This window comes from Neopelma chrysocephalum, unplaced genomic scaffold (genome assembly GCF_003984885.1).
Source record: "Neopelma chrysocephalum unplaced genomic scaffold, ASM398488v2 Primary Assembly neopelma1_97159, whole genome shotgun sequence".
Lineage (NCBI taxonomy): Eukaryota > Metazoa > Chordata > Aves > Passeriformes > Pipridae > Neopelma > Neopelma chrysocephalum.
In genome coordinates this window covers 34448-46769 of record NW_020925800.1, presented here as the reverse complement: position 1 = coordinate 46769, position 12322 = coordinate 34448, and the positions used below count along the sequence as shown (strand labels likewise).

General features: G+C 46.0%; 1 protein-coding gene across 1 annotated transcript in view; it reads right to left on the bottom strand.

Moving 5' to 3' along the window:
* Window positions 1-2117, bottom strand: part of LOC113961414 (pituitary homeobox 2-like) — a 47527-nt gene extending 45410 nt beyond the window's left edge. Inside the window, exons 1-3 of the mRNA XM_027671728.1 lie at window positions 1683-2117; window positions 1203-1309; window positions 572-714 (exon numbers count right to left, since the gene is read on the bottom strand). Of these exons, the coding sequence (XP_027527529.1) occupies window positions 572-714; window positions 1203-1309; window positions 1683-1938 (506 nt within the window). The 5' untranslated portion in view covers window positions 1939-2117. The remainder of the gene's footprint in view (window positions 1-571; window positions 715-1202; window positions 1310-1682) is intronic.
* Window positions 2118-12322: the final 10205 nt, after the last annotated feature.

Sequence of the window (12322 nt, the reverse complement as noted above, 5' to 3'; positions counted from 1 at the left end):
AAATAAGTCAGGTGGTCTCCAATCTTTAACTTAATTTTTCCTCTTTGCATTCTGTTTTCTCACTCCAGATTGCCACATATATATCCCTGTGGAAACTAATTTCTTCCCTCACACATTCACTCACTACCCCTTGAAAGACTGTCTATCCTTTCGCATACTCCCTTCCCCCCCCAGTAAATGTCCCCTGCTCACCTATGAAAGATGCTACCTTATATTTATTCAAAGAAGCCCATGACTTTGTAAGACTGATCTAAGCAAGCAGCACTTCCATCACCAAGTGGAAATCCATGGAAATGGAAAGCAATGGTGGGAAATGCAATGGGCTCCTGACCATTCACAAAAACATAAAATGAAGGGGTGATCCATAGACCTTTCTATCTCATCCCTTGTTCTCCACATGACTTCAGCCACAGCAATCTCAACAGATTTATTTCAAACTCTCTTTTAAGAGGGTCTACTACAATTGGCCAAGAAATCTGACAAGCTACCGAGGTCCAACTCGATTGTCAGCTCTCCATAGTTTAAATGTAAAGGGGGAATGGCAAAGGAAAACATTTAATTCACTAGGTACCTGCTGTGGAAAGATGAGAAAATAGAGTAGGTCCCCCACCCATAATTATCTGACAGAGGTGACGATGTTGGATGTTTTCTGTTGCCTTTCGCATTCAGCTTCTCCGATTTCCGCCACTTTGCCCTGCGATTCTGAAACCAGATCTGATGAATGGAAAGAAAGGATGCATTCAGGAAGGAAAACATCTACACATGGGGACACTGGCAACGAATCAGCAGTGACTGCTTCCACACATCACCAGGTGAGCCCAAAAACCTTCCTTTGACAGAAAGGAACCTCAAGAAACCTTTCTTCCGAAGAACCTGCACAATTCATTGCAAACAGAAAAATAATAGCAGAAAGACACCCCCAAACACCAATTTCCTTTGTTGCCCACAATTTTCAAGACAAAAGAGATTAATTCTGATCTCCTTAACCTCATTTATCTAGCCATTATATGATTCATCTTAGGAAATGGGAAGATATGCAACCCCAGACTCCATGGCCATTTTGGGTGGGGTTGAGCAGTGTCCATCCCTGTGAGCTCTCTTCCTTGTCACCAGTGGCAGGTGTAGTCATCACCTCCTCCCTGCCCCAGTCCCTGTCCATCCCTTTTCTGCACAGAACCCACTGTCCCCCACACAGGCATTACCAGGATTCGCTTTGGCATCACACCAAACGCAGCTGCAATCTCCATCCTCTTCTCAGTGTCGGGGTAGTGGTCTTCTTGGAACACCTTCTCCAACTCTTTTAGCTGCTCTAGAAACCATGCATTGTTCAAAAGGAGAGTGAAAGATGGGGAGTATGTGATAAACAAGAAAAAAAAACAGAAGAGGGAAGCAGATAAAAACCAGAACATTTTTACTATATTTAGAAACACACGAAAAACATAAAAGATTTTTTTTTAAAGTAAACCACAAAAATAAACAAAACTCTTCTTTTGCAGTAGAAACAAAGAGCACTGCTAGCGATGCTTCAAACGTAAGACACTTTATTTGAAGATCTTCTGTATTTGAAGATCCTCACACATCTGATGGTGTGGAATGCAGTGCAGCACCAGTTAGGGCAGCTCAGCACCTCCATGGGCCTTCAGCATGGGGAAAGGAGTGCCAGTGGGTGCCCCACTATCTACCTGCATTATAGAAGGTGCGGGACTTCTTCCTGACCGGTGGTAAGATGTGTGGATTCTCAAGTAAGGCTTTTTTCTCCTTTTCCCCTTTTCCCTCCTCCTCAGTTGCATCGTGGCTACTTCTGGATTCCAAGACTGAAGACACCTCGTAGGATTGCTGGGCTTCAGCACATTTGGATGACTGGCAAGTAGCTGGGCCACCCTTGTCCTGCCTGCAGGGAGCTCCAGGGATTCCACTTGCTGCTTTCTCGGCGGACATTCCACTTCTGTTGGTACTTTTTTTCTCCTTTGCCTCCTTTTCAGTCCCATCAAGGTAATGACTCTCACAGCATTCAGGGGACCCTGACTGACCTGTGTGCTCATGATCCACCACAAAGTGCTCCTTACACTGCAATGCGTTGTCCTCCTCATCCCAGCACTCTATAAGGAAAAAATGGGAAAAAACCCGCCCCAAAACCAACCCATACCGCACCCCACATGCACTGTGCCTGGATCAGGAGTTTCAGTTATGGAAGAAGGAAAACACCACACAACAAAACCCAACAGTGACAAGAATTGGAGAGTTCAAAATAAAAACTGTCACCAGGACAGAACCTGCCAGGGAAGCAAGAGCAAAGAAACTGATACGGTCAATAGGGAGATAGTCAAACCTCTGTGATGAGAAAAGGCTCATATTGAGAGTGAAGATGTCTACAAAAACATTACCAACTGTAAACTACAGGGAGAGGTAATTCCAGGCACAGAGAATAAAGGGAAGGTTGCATATTACAAATACAGCAGTGGGAAAACAGCACTAGGGATAGCAAAGATCTCTGGAATAATGGACAGAACAAAAATTAATGATTTACGAGCAAAAGAAAGACACAAGTGAAATTCTGGTCTATTGTGTCAACAGCGATTATCTGACAAATGTCAGACAATTTTTTATGTATTTCTGTCATACCAAAGTGGACCAAGCAAAAACCATTAATTGTATAAGCTTCTGATAACTGCCTTGAATTACTTTTCTGCAGCTTCAGCCACGCTGATGAATAACAGACTTACAAGACAGCAAATTAATAGCTGGATGAGGACAAAAATAGGTGCAGAAGTGTGACCAAGTTTAACAAAAAGCACAAACTGCATTATAGTAAGGAAGACTAAATAGTAGAAGACAGGTCAGAGAGAACACAGCAAGAGAAATAATTAAAACAGGCAACATAACAATAAAGAAGCGTTATACTTTCCCAGTTGGCATATACTTTTCCAAAAAACAATGTTCCAAAAACCTGTTGGTTGTCTTAGAATGTCTGAGTCTGTGTGATTCCTGCTAACTAAACAAAACAATCAATCAATCAAACAAACAAACAAACGCTTAAGAATAGAAAGTAGAATAACAAACCCAAACCCATGTATCTGCCTCTGTCTGGAGAGGGGAAAGTTTGAGCAGACTGTTGGCAGCATTTCAGTTGTATATGCTTACAGAGAAACTTGGTAGTTCAATTTGGGGGAGGAAAAGGATCTAGAATAATTCTAACATTTCACTCTGGTTTACTTTTGATATATATTAGTGCAATACCAAAATAAGGGATTTGCTTTCTGCCTCAATGTTTCTTTCTGAAACAACTGTTAGTCAAGAAGGAGCCCCATAACATCAGTCAGATGGGAGAATCTTCATGGAAGTATGAGGGGATGCCAGGCTGTTCCAAGACCTTCTAATTTGCTTTTTACAGGATTAAGAGAACCAAATTAGCTGCAGGGGAAAGAAACAGAAGCAGGAAGCTATGCAACTATAATAATTTGATCTTGTTAAGCAACAACAGTTTCCACTGCTATTGACATGAAATATTCTGATGGGGAGGGTCAAGAAACAGTGAGGCATAGTCTGGCTCTGTTCTGTATAATTCCTTTTTCCATCACCCTCCTTGTTGCCTCTTAGCTCATCTCACTCATCATGTGAAAAAACCACTATTTTCATGTGTCATCCATTCCGTCACTCACCCAACACCTCAAATAAGCAATGGCATTTTCAGCTTAGTGCTTTGATTTGAGCAGGGGTTTCACTTGTTTCTGTGCAAACACCAGTATGTGTTTACACCACAAAATAAATTTCCAAGTCTTGTGTAGGTACCTTCTACCTGGTTTATATTACCTACAGAAATACTCTTCCAAGAGAAAGTAAATCGCTCTTATTTCTAAAATACATAGCAAAGGCCTCACAACAACTTGGGATTGACAAGGAAGAGCTGTAATAAAAATAGTTTAGAGAGAAAGATAGGCCTTCATGGTAACAAAGAGGGACTTATCAAACCACTCCTTTCTCCCATATGGCAAGAGATCAGACTGAACATCACTTTGTCCCACTTTTAGATAAACATAACCTTAAGCAGAAGAGATTTTAACTGACTGGGAACATCAGACATGTTCAGTCTGGAACACCTGAGCTGCTGAAGGCACACGAGCAGGAAGCCAAGCTCTCTTTTCCTTCTCACAACCACCTCCTTAGACATTTCTCGGAGCAAGCCAACCACTTGCACTGTGACAGCAAGATTTCTGAGGGTTTTTTGGGGCGTTTGTTACAAAGCCACCTGAACGCATGCACACGGACAGATGTCAGAGATCCATCTACACAAGGAGGAGGAAAACCGGACAGTGGGGGGAAGGTACAACAGAGAAAACCGGAGGCAGCGGAAGCCCCTCAGCGCGACAGGAGGGGAAAGGCACCTGCCCCCAGCCCTCGCTCAGGTGCTTTTACAAGCCAAGGCATACGAGGGCCCCGCAGCCCTTCGTCCCCAAACTCCGCCACGGAGCCCCAGACACCAGGATGTGTCTGTGCGGGGTCAGGACACCGCGGGGATGAGGGAGGCTGGGGGAATGTTGGCCGGAGCGCCCAGATAACATCCCAGAGGAGCCATTACCCTTCCCCTGGCGCCGCTCATTAGGCTCATCGCCGGGTTCCTCCCTCAGGTCATTAAGGCGAGCCGGCACCGCCCTTACCCATACTCTTGTAAGAACCCTTATAATAACCCTTAAATTAATCCTCATAATAACCCTTACCATCACACTTACTCAGCTCTCCGGCCACCCGCTCCTTGTTCTCTCCGTCCGCGCCCGTCCCGTCCATCCCGGCTCGGCGGCGCTCCCGGCTTCGCCCAGCCCGGTCCGGTTAATGCCCCGCCCCAGGTCAGTCCGGCCCCGCCGGCTCATCAAGGAGACCCTGGGACAGCGGGGGAGGCTGCCCGACCCCCGCACCTGCAGGGAACGGGGCAGCGTCCCCGCGTTCCCGCTCGGCCTCGGCGGGGATGCTGTTCCCCCACGGAGAATGCTTCAAGCTCGGCTGAGGATACCTGGGAGACTGCTTCCCGCGAAGAGCTGGTGCAAATACCGCCCACAGCACGCCGCGGGAGGCTAGATGTTGCAAAACTCGCGTGAACGAGGTGAACCTCGTTATTTAGAGTGGTGTGTCCAATCTGGGTTCCTCAGTGCAAGAAAGACAAGGAGCTGCTGGAGGGGGTCCAGGGGAGGCCACAAAGGTGATGAGGGGGCTGGAGCATCTCTCTGAGGAGAGACTGTGGGAGCTGGGTCTATTTTGTCTGGAGAAGAGAATGCTGAGATAGGATCTCATTAATGCATATAAATATTTCCAAGGCAGGTGCCAAGAGGATGGTGCCAGACTCCCTTCAGTTGTGCCCAGCAACAGCATGGGCAGCAACAGCCATAAACTAAAGCACAAAAAGCTCCACCTCAGCATGAAGAACTGTAACAGGCTGCCCAGGGAGGTCATGGATCTCCCTCTCTGGAGATATTCCAAACCCACCTGACCTGCTTCCCTGTCACCTGCTCCAGGTGACCCTGCATTGGCAGGGGGTTGGACTGGATGATCTCCGGAGGTCCCTTCCAACCCTAAGGACTCTGTGATTCTGTAATCTTTTCCAGTAGGCTGGCAGGAAGATATTACTTTTTTAACGTGCTCTGGCTGTAGTTATTTAGCAGGGCTTCTGGTTCTCCATCAACGGGGGTTGAACTGTCTGCAAAGACAGTGCTGGCATGAAGAATGAGCCTTGCTTCCCTGCATTCTGATGCACCAAAATAGAACATTCTTCATCCTCCTCATGGTTACTGGCTTACCATCTTGTTGCTCTCATGGCACCATTCTCCTACTGTGTGTTTCCCTAATACCTTCTGTCTTTGTTTCAAGGTTCACTAGAGTTTGGAAGGTCCTGCTTCTACAGATGCTTTCACCTGAAAGCAGTTTCACCATGTTAAATGAGTGTAAGCTGAAACATGTGCCAGCATTTTGCAGACAGTATAATCGGTCTAACTATGCACCTGGTTCAGCCACCAGCTGCAAGACATGCTGGCTGCAAAGTCATTGTGGCTAAAATGGCATTTAGTTTGCTAACAGCGTTCAGCTGACAAAACATAACTCAGAAGGGACGGGACCTCTTCAATATTAGATAAAAGTGCAAATTATAAAAATCACTAACTGCTTTAGGGGTTCCTGTTTCTGAGCAAGGTAGTGTTTATTTACTGAACTCTGGTCCTAATGTCAGCTTTTTCTTTTGAAGGGAGTAAGAACTGTGGAGAATGCTTTCTTTTATTTTCCTTGAGGAGGGACCAACTCAGGTTCCCAGGGCTGTGAGCTTTTTTTTCTCTCTTTAGAGCCACATGTCTATATGTATATATTTTATACTTCTTTGTACGAAAAATTACAGGAGTCATAACATTTAACTTTCAGATGTAAACAATGACTTTCTCAGACTCTCAACAAAGCTGTTTAGATGTAGTTTATACTTGTGCTCCATTGCTGTTCTTGTCACAAAAATAAATTAGTGTAACTGCTCTCTGAGATTTTTTTCCGGTATAGAAATACTGAATTTCTTTTGTCCGGATACACTATGTATCAGTCTCCACAGGTTCCTGGGAAAGATACACTGGCACCTCTCACACAGTGTTCCTATGCCCTGCCTTCTTCGTGGATCTTCCTAGATAAGTATTGGGACTTGTTTGACAAACTCTATGCTTCTGTTTAACACTAATTTTTTGGGAAATCAGGTTATCCACATTAGATAATGTAGGGAGAAATCCTGACTCATAAAGAAGACTGTGATAGGACACAGCAGATACTCCGTTAGACTTGATTCCTGTATCCTGAATGCGCAGCTGGAAGGGGTATTGCACTAGTTTGATTAAGTTTGTACAAATTAAAGAGATGTTAATCAGCTTCGGAAAGCATTTCAGTGCAGATATGGATTTCGGTGGCAGGATGGTGCTAGAGTTAAAAATTGAAATAAATAGTGAGAAGTTCAGGCCTATCTGAAATGCAAGAAATCAAAGTAAACCAGGGCATGAGCGCATAGAAGCATAAGCCGACCTTTAAATGTTCCTAAACATACTCATTCGTGGCTGGGCTTCGTGAACAAAGATTTGGGAAGGGCTCTACCCACATTTGCTACAAGCACGCCGGTGGCTACAGAGACCAGTACGAGATAGACAAGTCCGGTTGCAAAAGGCACAGCAGAAAGACTCCTTGGATGGTATCGTCAAGACACGATTCTTTCTGCGTTGTCTTTTCGATGGTGATCCTGTGTGCGTTCTCAAAGGAAGCAGCAGCGTTATAGATGATGTGTCTCCAGACCTCCCGATTGGAGGCCAGAGTAGACCAGCGATGGAGATCAATGTGGCCAAGGCTGAGATGTTGTTTCAGGGAGTCCTTGTATCTCCTCTTTGGGGCTCCTCTCTTGCGGCAGCCGGTGGCAAGTTCACCATAGAGCACGATCTTGAGGAGGCGGTGGTCCTTCACCCTGGAGACGTGCCCTGCCCAGCACGGCTGTGTTCTCAGTAGCATGGCCTCAATGCTTGTAACTGCTGCCTGTTCAAGAACAGATGTATTGGTCACATAATCTGACCAGTGGATGTTTAGGATTGTACGGAGACAGCGTTGATGGAAACGTTCTAGGAGTTGCAGGTGGTGGCGGTAGATGACCCATGATTCGGACCCATATAAGAGAGTAGACAGCACTATGGCTCTGTAAACACTGATCTTTGTACTTTTCTTCAGGTGTTTATTTTGCCAGACTCTTTTATGGAGTTTTTCAAAAGCACTGTATGCCTTTGCTAACCTGTTGTCTATCTCTCCGTCAGTCTTAACATCCGAGGAGATGAGGCTACCTAGGTAATTAAACTGCTGGACTGATTTGAGCTCTGATTCGCCAGTGGTGATATGGGGATGATGGAAGACTTCCTGAGGTGCTGGTTGATAGAGAACTTCTGTCTTCTTCAAGCTGACTTCCAGCCCAAAGAGCTCAGCAGCGTCTGCAAAGCAGGATGTTAAACGCTGCAGGGCTGTTTCTGTGTGAGCAACGAGGGCGACGTCATCAGCATAGAGCAGCTCCTGGACAAGATGGTTTAAGGTCTTAGTGTGGGCCTTCAGTCACCTTAGGTTGAATAGGCTTCCATCAGTACGGTATTGAATGTAGATACCGTCCTGATCATCAAGGTCTGCTGTGGCCCTTTAGAGCATCATGCTGAAAAAGACTGTGAATAGGGTTGGTGCGAGAATGCAGCCTTGTTTCACACCATTGGATATTAGAAAGGGCTCAGAAAGTGCATTGCCATATCTGACTTGGCCGTGCTGATCCTCATGAAGTGAGATGATCGTTTTAAGGAACTTGGGGGGACAACCTAAACGTTCCAAAATCTGCCACAGACCTTTTCTGCTCACAGTATCGAAAGCCTTTGTAAGATGAACAAAGGTTACATAGAGACCTTTGTTCTGTTCCCTACACTTCTCTTGCAGTTGTCTGAGAACAAATACCATGTCTGTGGCACTCCTTTTGGCTCTGAAACCACATTGGCTTTCAGGTAGAATTCCTTCTGCTATAGCAGGTATTAGTCTGTTCAAGAGTATTCTTGCCAGGATCTTGCCAGCAATGGAGAGCAGAGTAATATCCCAGTAGTTAGAGCAGTCTGATTTATCTCCTTTCTTCTTACACAAGGTGATGATGACTGCATCACGAAGGTCTGATGGTAGTTTGCCTAGTTCCCAACAGTGCACCACAAACTCATGGAATTTAGCATGGAGTGCTTGGCCCCCATGTTTCCAGACTTCAGGTGGGATTCCATCAACCCCAGCTGCCTTGCCGATTTTCACCTGCTGTATGACCTTGAGGGTTTCTCCGCTAGTAGGGGCAATATCCAATTCATCCTTCGCCGGCTGTTGTGTAATGTGTTGAATTGCTGAGTCTTGAACTACACGATTGGTACTGAAAAGAGTCTGAAAGTGTTCAGACCATCTATTCAGAATGAAGGTTTTATCTGTCAGAAGTGTTTGAACATCTGCGCTGAGTAGTGGGCTTTGGACCTGGTATGTAGGCCTGTAGGCCTCATAGAATCCTTTGTGATCACCTGTATCTGTGCATAATTTAATTTTTCCTGCTAGACTGATCCACCACTTGTTCTGGATGTCATGGAGTTTTGTTGGAGCTTGCTGCATGGGAGACGAAAGGCTGCTTTTCTTACGTGACAGGATGGCAGTGCAAGGTGTGCTTGGTGAGCAGTTCTCTTCTCCCTCAACAATTCCTGGATCTCTTGATTGTTTTCATCAAACCAGTCCTTGTTCTTCTTGAAGGAGAACCCTAAGGATTCTTCAGAGGACTGCAGGATGGTATTTTTAATATGCTGCCAAAGTGATTCAGGAGAGGGATCTATGGAATAATGATCCTCGAGCCTAGTTTGAAGGTTTGCCTGAAAGCTGTCTCTCACTGTGGCTGATTGAAGATCATTAACTTGTAGTCTCCTCCTTGGAATACCACCCGTTTTAGATTTGAACTTAAGGTTGAAGTTAAGTTTACAGCGCACAAGTCGATGGTCTGTTTGGCATTCTGCACTGGGCATCACGCGGGTGTGATGGACATCGCGGACATCTCTCCATCGCACCATGATGTCATCAATGAGGTACCAATGCTTGGATCTAGAATGCATCCAGGTTGTCTTCAGTCTGTTTTTCTGCTGAAAGATAGTGTTGGTGATGGTGAGCTGCTAGTGCCTTTAAGCTCCCAGCAGATCCAGGTCCCCCCATTCCATAGCAAAGGGTCCAGCTGAGCCCCAAGCATTGGCAGCCAGACACAGAAGTGATTGATGTGCCCACGTCAGCCCCGTTGTCACCTTCCACCCTCGGTGTCAGCCTGCTCACAGTGCTTTTCCTGGCCCTTCTGGTGACACAGGAGGAGGAGGACATTGACCTGGATTTTGGATGTGCTCCTCTTCCTCCCCTCTTTATTCCTCCCCAGGGCTGGGAGCAGGGCTGGGCACAGTGGGGATTGTGTGGCTGGGTGGTTTTTCTGGGTAAGGGCTTTTTGACAGCATAAGTGGCTCCTTTCTCTGCCCCCTCAGGACTCCCGCAAGCGAACAAAAGCCCTTTTCCCCAGGAAAGAAATTGCTTACCCACGGGTTCTCAGGTGCAGCTGTTGGGACAGCCGGGGAACTCCGTGGGCAGCAATAGCTTTCTGTCCTGGTGCCTTTTGTCTGGGAGGAAGATTCGTCCGTATTCAATTTTGGCAGTAGGAGATAAGCAATTCCATGCTCCTTAAAACAATAGCTTCTGTTCTTGAGGTGTAGTTTAGGGGCAGAAGAACAGTAGTTGCACTCTGAGTTGTTGATGTATTGAACGGTAGACGAATTAGCCTCAGAAAGCACGTAAACTGCTTCCAGCTGAACTTGGAGGCTGCTGCTCTGCCAGTACTTCAAAGCACGTTTAGCTGAATAAGCCTATTTTCAGCATTACAGCAGGCTGGAATCACTTCTTCCAACCTGCACGTTATGGGCACTTTAGTACAAAAGGGTGCAAAGTTATATGAGGGGAAAACCAGACATAAATAAATGCAAAACTAAAAAGTCTGTAAAACATTTTCCACACGCTCCGGGGACTTGGCCCTGCCCACCTGTCTGCTGAGGTTCAGCAGGATACCTGGGGCTGCCAGCAGACACAGGGAAAACCTGTGTCACTATGTGAATGTCACAGGGCCACAGGTCCCATCTCCTCCCCAGTCAAAGGCCTTGTTCCTCAGGCTTGAGAAGGACTCAGGATTTGTGTTGGACTAGGCTGGGCTGGGCTAGTTACATTTCTTGCCAGTAGCTGGTAGGGGCTGTGCTTTGGATTTGTGCTGGATCAGTGCTGTTAACACAGGGATGTTTTAGTTATTGCTGAGCAGGGCCTGCACAGAGCCAATAGTGAGGCCCCAAATAATTTCAGTTTATACAAGATGCTTCCTTCAAGGATGCATAAAGCCTTAATGGGATACAAAGATGGCCCTGCAGCAACAGGCTCATGGTGCCCGGGGTGGGGAAGCAGCCCTGTTTGCTCCCAGCCTTACTCCGGTCGGGGAAGGCACTGTGGTGAGGGGGCAGTGTGGCCCCTGGTGCTCTGTGGTGCTGTGGATTGGGTGGCCCTACAGAGCCACCCCATGCAGGGTGACATGTGCCACATGCCTTGGGGACAGGGTCACACATCCCCCACATCTGCCCTGGGGAACACCCATCCTGGAGGGGACGGGTGCCACAAGCCTGTCCTGGGGCTTTCCCTTTTTCCCAGTTGGCTGCAAGCCATCCCCTGTCAAAGGTGATGGATCTTCCTTTGTTCTTAGCCCAAAGAGAAAAGGAACCTTGGGTATAAAATGGCCCTAAAAGATTGAATTTTTAAGAATTTTCTCATTTCCCTTATCCTGCTGAAAGAAACCCTGATACCCAAGTTCAGCTCTTGGAACTTGGATATCTTACAAGGTCACGACACGTCTATTTATATAAAAACCGTATTTTTATTTCTCATACAAGGACATGGGGAGAGCCACCTTTTAGCCACTCATACATCCCACAAATCCAGGCAGTTACAGCTCCTTTGGGAACTATGGTTCCCTGGGACTGCAGCTCTGTTTATGTACCAGAGTAAACAATCTCACCACTGGAGTCCTCTGCTCTTGCCCCTGACAGCTGATTTCAGAGACATATTTTGTTTCCTAGGCTGACAGTCCCAGGTAAACCAGGAGCCAAGACAATCAAGCCAAGATCAAATGGATCAATTCAAATGGAATGCTAAACCAATTAATAACTGAGAGGGATCTGCTTACCCTGTCAGCATTTACAGTCACAGTTCCGCAGCTGTTTATTGTTACAGTTTTACAGTGGAAATACTTTTTTTAAGTAATTCAAGGCTAGAAAACACCAAACTAATGGTGGACTTCCAAAGACACTTCTTTCTCTGTCTGGATTCCCTAAAATGAGGTAGTTGGTGGAGTTCCTTCCCCTGTTTTGCATACATCTTCCTGTGCTCTCTTCCCATGTATTCCAGGACAGCAGCCACACCTTCTGACTCTTGCATGATCTGGAATTTCCACCCATGGGACTCTGGTGCCTTTATCAGCTCTTTCCTGTCTGAGGACTCCTCAAGATTAGAATTCAGGATTAAAGTCAGGAGACTTAGAAAAAACAAACAAAAACTCCACCACAGACCAGGAGCTTTTATTGACTGAAATTTCCCCACTTCTTTCCTCAGCAGGAAAATAATTATGGCAACAAGAAAAAAAACACACAACCAAAAAAAGAGAAATAAAAAAGTGCTTTTGTTGCAAATATAATTATTCTTGACTCTCTTTTTGACTCCTCTTATT